Source organism: Bubalus bubalis, chromosome 23 (assembly GCF_019923935.1).
Source record: "Bubalus bubalis isolate 160015118507 breed Murrah chromosome 23, NDDB_SH_1, whole genome shotgun sequence".
Lineage (NCBI taxonomy): Eukaryota > Metazoa > Chordata > Mammalia > Artiodactyla > Bovidae > Bubalus > Bubalus bubalis.
Window position 1 is genome coordinate 14650143 of NC_059179.1, and position 13252 is coordinate 14663394.

At 38.7% G+C, this 13252-nt stretch overlaps 1 protein-coding gene across 8 annotated transcripts in view; it reads left to right on the forward strand.

Moving 5' to 3' along the window:
• EXOC6 (exocyst complex component 6) overlaps positions 1-13252 on the forward strand; it is a 191561-nt gene that overhangs the window by 106520 nt on the left and 71789 nt on the right. For 7 of the 8 annotated variants that reach the window (XM_025274102.3, XM_006073686.4, XM_025274103.3 and 4 more), the window contains exon 18: positions 3075-3254. The exons of the other annotated variant lie outside the window; for it this stretch is intronic. In XM_025274102.3, the coding sequence (XP_025129887.3) occupies positions 3075-3254 (180 nt within the window). The remainder of the gene's footprint in view (positions 1-3074; positions 3255-13252) is intronic. 8 annotated transcript variants of the gene reach the window in all.

Sequence of the window (13252 nt, forward strand, 5' to 3'; positions counted from 1 at the left end):
TGGAGTACAGAATGAAGCAGGGCAAAGGCTAATAGAGTTCTGCCAAGAGAACACACTGGTCGTAGCAAACACCCTCTTCCAACAACACAAGAGAAGACCCTACACATGGACATCACCAGATGGTCAGAAGTGAAATCAGATTGATTATATTCTTTGCAGCCAAAGATGGAGAAGCTCTATACAGTCAGCAAAAACAAGACTGGGAACTGACTGTGGCTTGGATCATGAACTCCTTATTGCCAAATTCAGACTGAAATTGAAGAAAGTGGGGGAAACCACTAGACCATTCGGGTATGACCTAAATCAAATGCCTTACAGTGGAAGTGAGAAATAGATTTAAGGGACTAGATCTGATAGACAGAGTGCCTGATGAACTATGGAATGAGGTTCGTGACATTGTACAGGAGACAGGAATCAACAACACCCCCAAGAAAAAGAAATGCAAAAAAGCAAAATGGCTGTCTGAGGAGGCCTTACAAATAGCTGTGAAAAGAAGGGACGTGAAAAGCAAAGGAGAAAAGGAAAGATATACCCGTTTGAATGCAGAGTTCCAGAGAATAGCAAGGAGAGATAAGAAAGCCTTCCTCAGTGATCAATGCAAAGAAATAGAGGAAAACAACAGAATGCAAAGACTAGAGATCTCTTCAAGAAAATTAAAGATACCAAGGGAACATTTCATGCAAAGATGGGCTCAATAAAGGACAGAAATGGTATGGACCTAACAGAAGCAGAAGATCTTAAGAAGAGGTGGCAAGCATACACAGAAGAACTGTACAAAAAAGATCTTCATGACCCAGATAATCATGATGGTGTGATCACTCACCTAGAGCCAGACAGCCTGGAATGTGAAGTCAAGTGGGCCTTAGAAAGCATCACTACGAACAAAGGTAGTGGAGGTGATGGAATTCCAGTTGAGCTATTTCAAATCCTGAAAGATGATGCTGTGAAAGTGCTGCACTCAGTATGCCAGCAAATTTGGAAAACTCAGCAGTGGCCACAGGACTGGAAAAGGTCAGTTTTCATTCCAATCCCAAAGAAAGGCAATGCCAAGGAACGCTCAAACTACCGTACAATTGCACTCATCTCACAGGCTAGGAAAGTAATGCTCAAAATTCTCCAAGCCAGGTTTCAGCAATATGTGAACCGTGAACTTCCAGATGTTCAAGATGGTTTTAGAAAAGGCAGAGGAACCAGAGACCAAATTGCCAACATCCGGTGGATCATCAAAAAAGCAAGAGAGTTCCAGAAAAACATCTATTTCTGCTTTATTGACTATGCCCAAGCCTTTGACTGTGTGGATCACAATAAACTGTGGAAAATTCTGAAAGAGATGAGAATACCAGACCACCTGACCTGCCTCTTGAGAAACCTGTACGCAGGTCAGGAAGCAACAGTTAGAACTGGACATGGAACAACACACTGGTTCCAAATAGGAAAAGGAGTACGTCAAGGCTGTATATTGTCACCCTGATTATTTAACTTATATGCAGAGTACATCATGAGAAATGCTGGGCTGGAGGAAGCACAAGCTGGAATCAAGATTGCCGGGAGAAATATCAATAACCTCAGATATGCAGATGACACCACCCTTATGGCAGATAGTGAAGAAGAACTAAAGAGCCTCTTGATGAAAGTGAAAGAGGAGAGTGAAAAAGTTGGCTTAAAGCTCAACATTCAGAAAACTAAGATCATGGCATCCGGTCCCATCACTTCATGGCAAATAGATGTGGAAACAGTGGTGACTTTATTTTGGGGGGCTCCCAAATCACTGCAGATGGTGACTGCAGCCATGAAATTAAAAGACGCTTACTCCTTGGAAGGAAAGTTATGACCAACCTAGATAGCATATTCAAAAGCAGAGACATTACTTTGCCAACAAAGGTCCGTCTAGTCAAGGCTATGGTTTTTCCAGTGGTCATGTGTGGATGTGAGAGTTGGACTGTGAAGAAAGCTGAGTGCTGAAGAATTGATGCTTTTGAACTGTGGTGTTGGAGAAGACTCTTGAGAGTCCCTTGGACTCCAGTGAGATCCAACCAGTCCATTCTAAAGGAGATCAGTCCTGGTTGTTCATTGGAAGGACTGATGTTGAAGCTGAAACTCCAGTACTTTGGCCACCTGATGCGAAGAGGTGACTCATTTGAAAAGACCCTGATGCTGGGAAAGATGAGGGCAGGAGGAGAAGGGGATGACAGAAGATGAGATGGTTGGATAGCGTCACCGACTCGATGGACATGGGTTTAGGTGGACTCCAGGAATTGGTGGTGGACAGGGAGGCCTGGCGTGCTGTGATTCATGGGGTCGCAAAGAGTCGGACATGACTGAGCGACTGAACTGACTGACTGACTGTGGGATATTGATTTTCAAGGATACTGTGAACCTGGAGCTAGTGAGGAAAAGTGAAAAGGGGTACATTAAAACATCACAGAGTTATTTCCATACCAAGGTTCAGCAGTTTTTCTTGAGTAGATGCTGCTTGAATTGCTGCAGGTTTTGAATTAATTTCCAGACCTCCGGAAAAATTGATTTGACTATTTTTGCTAGTTTTCTTGTTGCTTTAATGCATCAGAAAATGTTTGAGTATTCTTACTCTGCTTTTTTTGGTCACTCCATTTCTTTTGTTTTGAGAAGTTAACCTTTTTGGGAGCAGTGGGTGGGGGGGTGGGCCTCTTCTACTTGAAACACCAGTAATGATTTCATTTCTTATGTGATAGTCCAACTTAGTTTCCCTCAGTGGGTCAGTGGATATAAGTCGTCTGCATTCTTAACAACTTTTGTTTTCCGTTTCTGTTTCTCCTAAGGATCTTAGAGGTGTGAGAACAGTTCAGAATTGATAATTAATAAGTTATACTACCAAATAAAGACAAAAAAGGTAAAAGTGAAGTTAGGGGAAAAAGTGATGTCAAATAGAGTACTTTCAACCAGAAATCCTACAGTTTTGTTGGATTTTGAATAAATGTTTAAAATATTAAACCAAAGAAATATAAAAAATAAAATTTGGAATTTTAAGAAAACTTTTGTTTTTCACCTGATTCTGTAACTTGTTTTTTACTTTTTGTTTTGTTGTATCCTGTCAGGATGCCCGACATGCAGCAGAGGGAGAAATATATACCAAGCTTAATCAAAAAATTGATGAATTTGTTCAGCTTGCTGATTATGACTGGACAATGTCTGAGCCAGATGGAAGAGCTAGTGGTTATTTAATGGATCTTATTAATTTTTTGAGAAGCATCTTTCAAGTGTTTACTCATTTGCCTGTGAGTATAAAAAATGTCCAAAAATTGTTATAATTTTGCTTACTAAAATATATTTTAGAATTCAGTTTTAGTTGGAGGCTTACTTGTTTAAACCACTTCCTAGTTTGAATATTTCCTTTTCTGTAAATCAATTTGTGAAAAATGTTAATTTAGCTATTTTTTTTATTGAGTTAAAATTGGTATATAACATCATATAAATTTCAGGTGTATAACATTATATTTAATTGGTATTTGTGAACACTACAGTGACCACTATCATAGATCGAATTACCATCTACTTCACCCTCCCCCAGCTCCTAACCCTCTGGTAACCACCAGTCTGTTCTGTGTATCTGTGAGTTTGTTTTTGTTTTGTTTGATTCTACATAAAAGTGAAATCCTATGGTATTTGTCTTTCTCAATCTGACTTATTTCACTTAGCATAATACCCTCCTGGTCCATCCATGTTGTCGCAAATGGCAAGATTTCCTTCCTTTTTTTATAGCTATGTAGCATTCTGTTGTATATATACATATATATGGCACATTTTCATTATCCATTCATGGACACTTAGGTTGTTCTCATATCTTGGCTATTGTAAATTATGCTTCAGTGATCATAGTGGTGTATATACTTTCAAATTAGTATTTTTCCTTTTTCTTCAAATAAATATACACAACTGAAATAGCTAGATCATATGGCAGTTCTACTCTTAATTTTTTGAGGAATCTCCATATTGTTTTCCATAGTGGTTACACCAGTTTACATTCTCACCAACAGCATATGAGGGTTCCCTTTTCTCCACATTCTCTCCAGTACTTATTATTTCTGGGTTTTTGGTTTGTTTGTTTTTTATAATAGCCATTCTAATAGATATGAGGTGATATCTCATTGAAGTTTTGATTTGCATTTTCCTCATGGTTAGTGATGTTGAACATCTTTTCATGTGCCTGCTGGCCATCTGTATGGCCAGCAAAATGTCTTTAGAGAAATGGCTGTTCAGATCTTCTGCCCAGTTCTTGAGTTGTTTTGGTTTTTTGTTGTTGAATTATCTGAGTTCATTATACAGCTTGGATGTTAACTGCTATTGTATATGATTTGAAAAAATCTATTCCTGTTTGGTGGGGTGCTTTTTCATTTTGTTGATGGTTTCCTTCACCGTGCAGAAAACGTTTTTTAGTTTCATGGAGTCCCATTTGTTTATTTTTGCTTTCATTTCTCTTACCTTTGGAGTCAGATCTAAAAAAAAAAACGTGGCTAAGACCAATGTCAGGGAGGTTACCTCCTATGTTTTCTTATAGGAACTTTATAATTTCAAGTCTTTTTAAGTTTTTTAATTTATGTATTTTTGGTTGTGCTGCGTCTTTGTTGCTACTCATGGGCTTTCTCTAGTTGCCGTGAGTGGGGGCTACTCTTCCTTGTGGTACACAGGCTTCTCATCGAGGTGGCTTCTCTTGTTGTGGAGCATAGGCTCTAGGCACTCAGGCTTTAGTAGCTGCAACACATGGGCTCAGTAGTTGTGGCTCATGGGATCTGGAGTGTGGGCTCAGTAGTTGTGGTGTACAGGCTGTAGTTGCTCTGTGGCATGTGGAATCTTCCCACTAGAGATCAAACCTGTGTCCCCTGCCTTGGCAGACAGACTCCCATCCACTGTACCACCAGGGAAGTCCAATTTCAAGTTTTTAATCGATTTGAGTTAATTTTTATGTGTAGTATATGATGGTGGTCTAGTTCCATATTTTTGCATGTGGCTGCCCAGTTTTCCCAACCCTGTTTATTGAAGAGATTCTCCTTTCCCCATTGTGTATTCTTGGCTTCTTTGCTATAAATTAGTTGTCCATGTATGTGTGGGTTTATTCCTGGACTCTACTTTGCTCCACTGTTCTGTGTGTCTATTTTTATACCAATGCCATGTTTTGATTAGTGTGGCTTTGTAGTATAGTTTGAAATCAGGAATCATGATACCTCTTTAGTCAATTGTTTGAAACTTTAATTTGTTTTACTTTTTAAGCCAGATAACTTAAAACTCACTTCCCACCAAAGCCAAAACAAAGCACTGAAACTGACAACATATTCTTAACTAGAAATAAACTCTAATAGAAATAGTTTTCATGAAACTACTTCAGTATGATCAGTGACTTTTCTTTTAGAAAAGGCCAAGAAATTATTGGGTATTTGTAGACCAGAGACTAAAATAGGAGCATTGCTCCATCCTATTATGTAGTCATAGTTCAGTTACATCTTGAATAATATGTTGATGAAATGTTTCTTAAGAAGATACGACAGGGACATTTGAGTATGAGTAGGCTGAAACACTGGATTCTTCCTGTGAGGGATCCAAAGGGAATTCCCTGGCAATCCAGTGTTTAAGAGTCCATGCTTTCACTGCCGTGGGGCCAGTTCAATCACTGGTTGAAGAACTAAGATCCCACAAGACTAGTGGCACTACCAAAGAAAGAAAAAGAAAGACAAGACCAAACAGATGATGGTGGGATGCACATTTTCTCATTCAGTTCAGTTCAGTCACTCAGTCGTGTCCGACTCTTGTGACCCCATGAACTGCAGCATGCCAGGCCTCCCTGCCCATCACCAACTCCCGGAGTTCACCCAAACTCATGTGCATCCAGTCGGTGATGCCATCCAGCCATCACATCCTCTGTCGTCCCCTTCTCCTCCTGCCTCCAATCCCTCCCAGCATCAGTCTTTTCCAATGAGTCAGCTCTTCACAGGAGGTGGCCAAAGTATTGGAGTTTCAGCCTCAGCATCAGTTCTTCCAATGAACATCCAGGACTTGTCTCCTTTAGGATGGACTAGTTGGATCTCCTTGCAGTCCAAGGGACTCTCAAGAGTCTTCTCCAGCACCACAGTTCAAAAGCATCAATTCTTCAGCACTCAGCTTTCTTCACAGTCTAAATCTCACATCCATACATGACCACTGGAAAAACCATAACCTTGACTAGATGGAACTTTATCGGCAAAGTAATGTCTCTGCTTTTGAATATGCTATCTAGGTTGGTCATAACTTTCCTTCCAAGGAGTAAGTGTCCTTTAATTTCATGGCTGCAGTCACCATCTGCAGTGATTTTGGAGCCCAGAAAAATAAAGTCTGACACAGTTTCCACTGTTTCCCCATCTATTTCCCATGAAGTGATGGGACCAGATGCCATGATCTTCGTTTTCTGAATGTTGAGCTTTAAGCCAACTTTTTCACTCTCCTCTTTCACTTTCATCAAGAGGCTTTTTAGTTCCTCTTCACTTTCTGCCATAAGGGTGGTGTCATCTGCGTATCTGAGGTTATTGATATTTCTTCTGGTAATCTTGATTCCAGCTTGTGCTTCTTCCAGCCCAGCATTTCTCATGATGTACTCTGCATATAAGTTAAATAAGCAGGGGGACAATATACAGCCTTGACATACTCCTTTTCGTATTTGGAACCAGTGTGTTGTTCCATGTCCAGTTCTAACTGTTGCTTCCTGACCTGCATACAGGTTTCTCAAGAGGCAGGTCAGGTGGTCTGGTATGCCCATCTCTTTCAAAATTTTCCACAGTTTGTTGTGATCCACATTTTCTCTTTAGTTATACTCTAAACTAACAGAATTACTGTTAAAATGTGAATGGAATAGTTTTGTACAAAAAAAGTAGGAAGAAATTTTGACCTTTTTAATATCATAATAAGATATAGGTGGACACAAAAAAGTTAAATCTGAAGCCTACCCAACTGCCTCTAACCATCTCCTTGTTTAAAATGAAAAGAAAAAAAAGATGTTATTCTCTCCATCTCTTTCTCTATCAAAGGGCCAGTTAGAATATTTGAAGGAAGATATTGCTTAAAAATAGAAGAATTTCTTAAAGAGATTTTTATGGTGGATCTGTGTCAAAGAGCTTTTAGAAGCTTACCCAGGGTTGATACTATATTCCTCACTATTTCTTGAGTTGAAAAAGGGAACCTGTGTATTATATATATAATTTTAATACCACCTCCCTAGTAGCTCAGTTGGTAAAGGATCTGCTTGCAGTGTGGAAGACCCGGGTTCAATCCCTGGGTCAGGAAGATCCCCTGGGGAAGGGAATGGCAACCCACGCCAGTATTCTTGCCTGGTGAATCCCATGAACAGAGGAGCCTGTGGGCTACAGTCCATGAGGTCACAAAGAATTGAACACGACTGAGCAACTAAACAGTATTACAGCAATTTCAAAAAAGTATGCATTAAATAGTTACTGAATTAATTTGAATTCACCTTGTCAGTACAAATCTCTGTGCTTCCAGCCAAAACCAGTTCTCACAAGTAAACACGTTGTTCGTGTGTGCACATATACACAGATACACATCATGTTTCTGTGTTGCAGCATGTGCTTCACAGGTTGACATGAGATGATGGGTAAGGATTTTGTGCCTAGCTCAGGTGAGATTAAGAGAGATTATATATTAGAAATGTTTGGGGTAAATGCCTTGCCTCAGGTGGCTGACATCTAGAGGGAAATCCTGCTTTTTCATAGGACAGACTCTGCTGACATTGAGAATGACAGACTCCTGTCACTCACCTGATCTATTACAATATTTTGTCTAGTTTTAGGTGAGTGTGTGCCATTTGGGATTTTTATGTCATCTAACATGGGTTTTTCTGCAAGGAAAGTTCACTTTTATAAAATGTAGACCAACAAATTCAACAACAACAATATATAGGACATGACCAAATAAGAAAATTATGGTTTACAGTTAGGAAAAGAAAAAATGGTACTAATAACAGTATATTCTTATTCAAGGGATGAGCTGAAAGCATAATTCCCAAGCAAAAATATTAAGTGGTTGGCTATGGTAAATTTTAGCAAGATTGATTATTATGGCTGAGTATATTAATTCTCTGAAACGCTGAAATTGTATAAAATATTCAGTTTGTGTTCTTTCAAGCAAAAAACAGTGTTATTAAATGCATTATTTTTCTAAGCAATATATGGCAATGTATAAGCTGCCATTTTGATTTAAATGTTTTAAGCTAAAAATAATTCCTCATCTTCAGGTTACCTTTGGACCCAGATAGAGAGAGGGCCCAGTTTTGGACTCTCTCAAACTAAAAGAATCTTCATAATGTATTTGTTCTTCACAATCAGTCAGTCCAAAGTCAACCAGCTTACGTAGAATTATTTATCCATGAAAAATTATGTGGGGGAGCTGGCTCTGGCTCCATGATTCTTGATTTTGACAGGGTTAATAAACAGTGCCATGAGTTAGAGTCAATGGGAGCTGTGAAGCCAAGGGTCACTCTTTCAAATAGTGCAAGTATTGGCCAGTATTGCAAGTAATTGGACAGACAAGTAGATCCTGTAGGATAAAGATAACTGTCTCGCCCCATCTCTGAAATGTACCTAAGACTGTCAGTTTAAAAGCTCCATTCTTAACTTCACTGCCTATTTACTTTCTGTCAGTCCCTATGATTGTTGCATCATAACAATGGGGAAAATAATATTTTCCCCATCAAAGAGAGTCATGACTTGTAGTTGCTGACCACATTGCCTAGTAAAGGTTTCATTGATTCTAGAAGGGTTATAATCCACCCGATAGGATTTTGTTCTCTTCTCACAGGGTATGAGAACAATAGAACTTAATGGATGATAATGGTTCTGATGGAGCCCAGAGAAAGAACTTTATTGTTTTTCTCTTTTCTACTACCCTGTGGTTGTGGTAGGAAGCTGTAGAATTTGGAAGGTCACCAATAATGTCTACTTTAAATGCCTCCAGTCTCTGTGGTTGAATGGCTGAGAGAACTGGTATATTACTTTCTTCACCTGTTTCTCTTAAGAATCAGCCAGCAAGCCTATGCGGAGGACTAAAAGTAAAGAGTTGCCTTGCTTCCATGTTAGATTATCTCCTCATCTGCATTTCCCTGTGCTCTAGCAGAGAATCCAGGCTCTCTGCTGGCCACAGGAATTAACAGTAACTTAAAAATCAATATTTATAATAATGACAGGTATTTCCCCATACCCAGAATGTTAAACTGCCCTGCTAAATATATTGTCTTCAGGAAACGTACCATTTAATGACTCAGAGTCAAGCCCCCTTATATGTTACTGTTCTTAGGGACCAGAGTGATGAAGGGAAGAGAGCACAGGGTGGCCTTTAGAGTTAGAAGGACTTATGTTTGAACCTGAGATTTTTAACTTCCTGGCTGTGGAGTCCTGGCAAGTTGCTTAACTTCTCTGAACTCCTTTACTTCTGCAAAATAGACATAATCCATTTTCTCCATAGGACTTTAGTTCAGTTCCGTTCAGTTCAGTCGCTCAGTTGTGTCCAACTCTTTGCAACCCCATGAACTGCAGCACGCCAGGCTTCCCTGTCCATCACCAACTCCAGGAGCCCACCCAAACTCATGTCCCTTGAGTTGGTGACACAGTCCAACCATCTCATCTTCTGTCGTCTCCTTCTCCTCCTGCCCTCAAGCTTTCCCAGCATCAGGGTCTTTTCAAATGAGTCAGCTCTTCGCATCAGGTGGCCAAAGTATTGGAGTTTCAGCTTCAACACAGTCACCCATAGCACTATCAGAGGATGAAATAAAATCTTGTGTAGAATAGTCGGCTGGCAGGGTGCTTGACATAAAGTAGCACCTATTAATAAATATTTTATCTTTCCTTCTCCCTTCTTCCTCTGTTGTTTTAAGGCCTTTTATAGTATTAGTTTTAGTTCAGTATTATTACAGTTTTTTTTCTCTTGTATTTATGCCTGTATTTTTGGCTTGTATTATTTAGTTTTGAGTTCTGTGCTTTTGCATTATATAGCATTTTAAAAGCTTCTTCATTAATTGTTAAAGATGCTCACTATAAAGTATATTTATTTGAATAATTGTTACAGCTTGACTGCTTACAGTGATTACAGTGACTGATGGTCAGATGCTGGCTGATGTCAGTGAAGTGTGATTATTGAATGATATAAATATTATTTTATCCCCAAATCAGTACTCTTGAAATGAGCAACGTTTACTGTTTCAAACATGTAAGTGAACTTTCTTGTTTCTGATAATTTTTTCCTGACAGTTAAAAACTATTGCTCAGTAAAGAAGAAAATTTTTAAAAAAAGTTATCTTCTTTTATCTTTTAAAAGAAAAGTTACTGTTAACCTTTTGACATGTGTTCTACAAGTCATCTTTTTCTAATGCATTTATAACACTTATTTTTAAGCCTAACTTGTAAGCAAGCTTTGTGTTTTTTAAATAAGATTTTATATTAGCTAGAAAATTTGAAAACCATTCAGTGTTAAATTTTTAAAAGCATTCAGCATTCATTCACCACTTACAAGTCTATAAATACAAGATATTGTTGAACAGCTTGCAGTTATTTAGTAATTCATGACTGCCAAGTGGAACTCAGTAATCTTTTACTGTGAATACAGTACCACCTAAAGACCCAGCGGTGATCCGCTGGAAACAGTAGTTACCATTTCTTTCTTTCATGTATGCTAGTGATGTGTTTGTTAAAATAAAGATGTTTTATTGATTTACAACCACTAAGGGATATATGTAAATAATGAACCTGGTGCCACTAACTTTTTAATTTGCACTTTTAATTTCCATAAATAGTTTAAAAAACATTATGCTTTCTGTAAGTGAGAAATAAGTATATATATCCAGTGAACGAAAGTGCATGATTTAGATAGAAATGGATAGTGTCTAACTTTTAAAACCATACTCTAAAGCATTTTTTTCTGGAGATGCAGTACTATATTGAAAATCCTGAGATTCACAGTCTAGGCCTGATTATTCCAGTTAACCAACATTATGTAAGTTGACAAATCATTCAGACTCTGAATTAATTTGCTAATTCAGTTCATTTCAATTCAGTCGCTCAGTTGTGTCCGACTCTTTGCAACCCCATGAATTGCAGCACACCAGGCCTCCCTGCCCATCACCAACTCCCAGAGTTCCCTCAAACTCACGTCCATAGAGTCGGTGATGCCATCCAGGCATCTCATCCTCTGTCGTCCCCTTTTCCTCCTGCCCCCAATCCCTCCCAGCATCAGAGTCTTTTTCAATGAGTCAACTCTTCACATGAGGTGTCCCAAGTACTGGAGTTTCAGCTTTAGCATCATTCCTTCAAAAGAACACCCAGGACTGATCTCCTTTAGAATGGACTGGTTGGATCTCCTTGCAGTCCAAGGGACTCTTAAGAGTCTTCTCCAACACCGCAGTTCAAAAGCATCAATTCTTCGGCGCTCTGCTTTCTTCACAGTCCAACTCTCACATCCATACATGACTACTGGAAAAACCATAGCCTTGACTAGACGGACCTTTGTTGGCAAAGTAATGTCTCTGCTTTTGAATATGCTGTCTAGGTTCGTCATAACTTTCCTTCCAAGGAGTAAGTGTCTTTTATTTTCATGGCTGCAGTCACCATCTGCAGTGATTTTGGAGCCCAGAAAAATAAAGTCTGACATAGTTTCCACTGTTTCCCCATCTATTTCCCATGAAGTGATGGGACCAGATGCCATGATCTTCGTTTTCTGAATGTTGAGCTTTAAGCCAACTTTTTCACTCTCCTCTTCCACTTTCATCAAGAGGCTTTTTAGTTCCTCTTCACTTTCTGCCATAAGGGTGGTGTCATCTGCATATCTGAGGTTATTGATATTTCTTCTGGTAATCTTGATTCCAGCTTGTGCTTCTTCCAGCCCAGCGTTTCTCATGATGTACTCTGCATATAAGTTAAATAAGCAGGGTGACAATATACAGCCTTGATGTACTCCTTTTCGTATTTGGAACCAGTGTGTTGTTCCATGTCCAGTTCTAACTGTTGCTTCCTGACCTGCGTACAGGTTTCTCAAGAGGCAGGTCAGGTGGTCTGGTATTCCCATCTCTTTCAGAATTTTCCACAGTTTATTGTGATCCACACAGTCAAGGCTTTGGCATAGTTAATAAAGCAGAAATAGATGTTTTTCTGGAACTCTCTTGCTTTTTCGATGATCCAGCGGATGTTGGCAATTTGATCTCTGGTTCCTCTGCCTTTTCTAAAACCAGCTTGAACATCTGGAAGTTCACAGAATTAATATATTTCATTTCATAGAACTAAAAATGAAGATTGTTTTTTAAAAAATATTTTAAAAATAAAGTTTATTTTTTAAATTTGCTTCAGTTAATATGCATACATGGTAGTAGGTCAGGTATCCCAGAAGACTTTGGGATGGAAAATAGCCTTCCCATCTCCCCCACCCCAGACTACCATTTCACCATGTTTTCATTTCTTCTGGTGATTATCTTAAAAAGAGAATATCTTGTGAGTCCCTACTATGAAAGATAAGGCACATGTATTCAATAGCGACTTCTCACTTCATCGTTTTTCTTCAGTTTGATGTTTTATTTCTTATGTTTATTGTTTCTTTATATAAAATAGTTATACTCCTGTTTTTTGTTCCTATTCTTTAGTCAGTATCTTAATTTACTTCTATGTAAGATAAAGACAGTAGCCTCCCTCCCTTCACTCTGTCAGTTCTTCATCTGATGTTTTCTGACTGCTACAGAGGCCTCTGTCTCTGCTTTGTACCAGTTGCTCTCTAGAATTGCCGTATAGCTGTTTACCTGGGACTTTCTTTCTCTGCTCTCCAGAGTTGGAAACTGTTTCCTGGATTTCAAGTGTTTTTAGTGCTTTACTGGTTGGTTTTGCTAAACTGCCACAGTAACTTTCTCCTATTTAAGTCCTTGCATATCATGAAATACCTTCTGTATCCTTGTGTTTGATTGATAGTTTAGTAATTCTAAGTTGAATAGTTTTTCTCTGACAATTTTTGTTGCGTTCTTCCATTGTCTTTTGGAATCCAGGTTTTAGGATCTATTTTTTATTCTTTAATATTCTAAAATGTCATGATAATGTGAGGAGATGTAAGCTTGTATTTCGTTTACTTAGCTCTTTATTCAATGGCCCCTTTCTGTCAAAGGGGAAGTTCAGCACAGGAAACTTCTCTTTTATTATTTTTTAGATAATTTTTTCCCTCCACTTTTCTGTTCTCTTTTCATTGGACTCTCATTAACTAGATGTTAAGA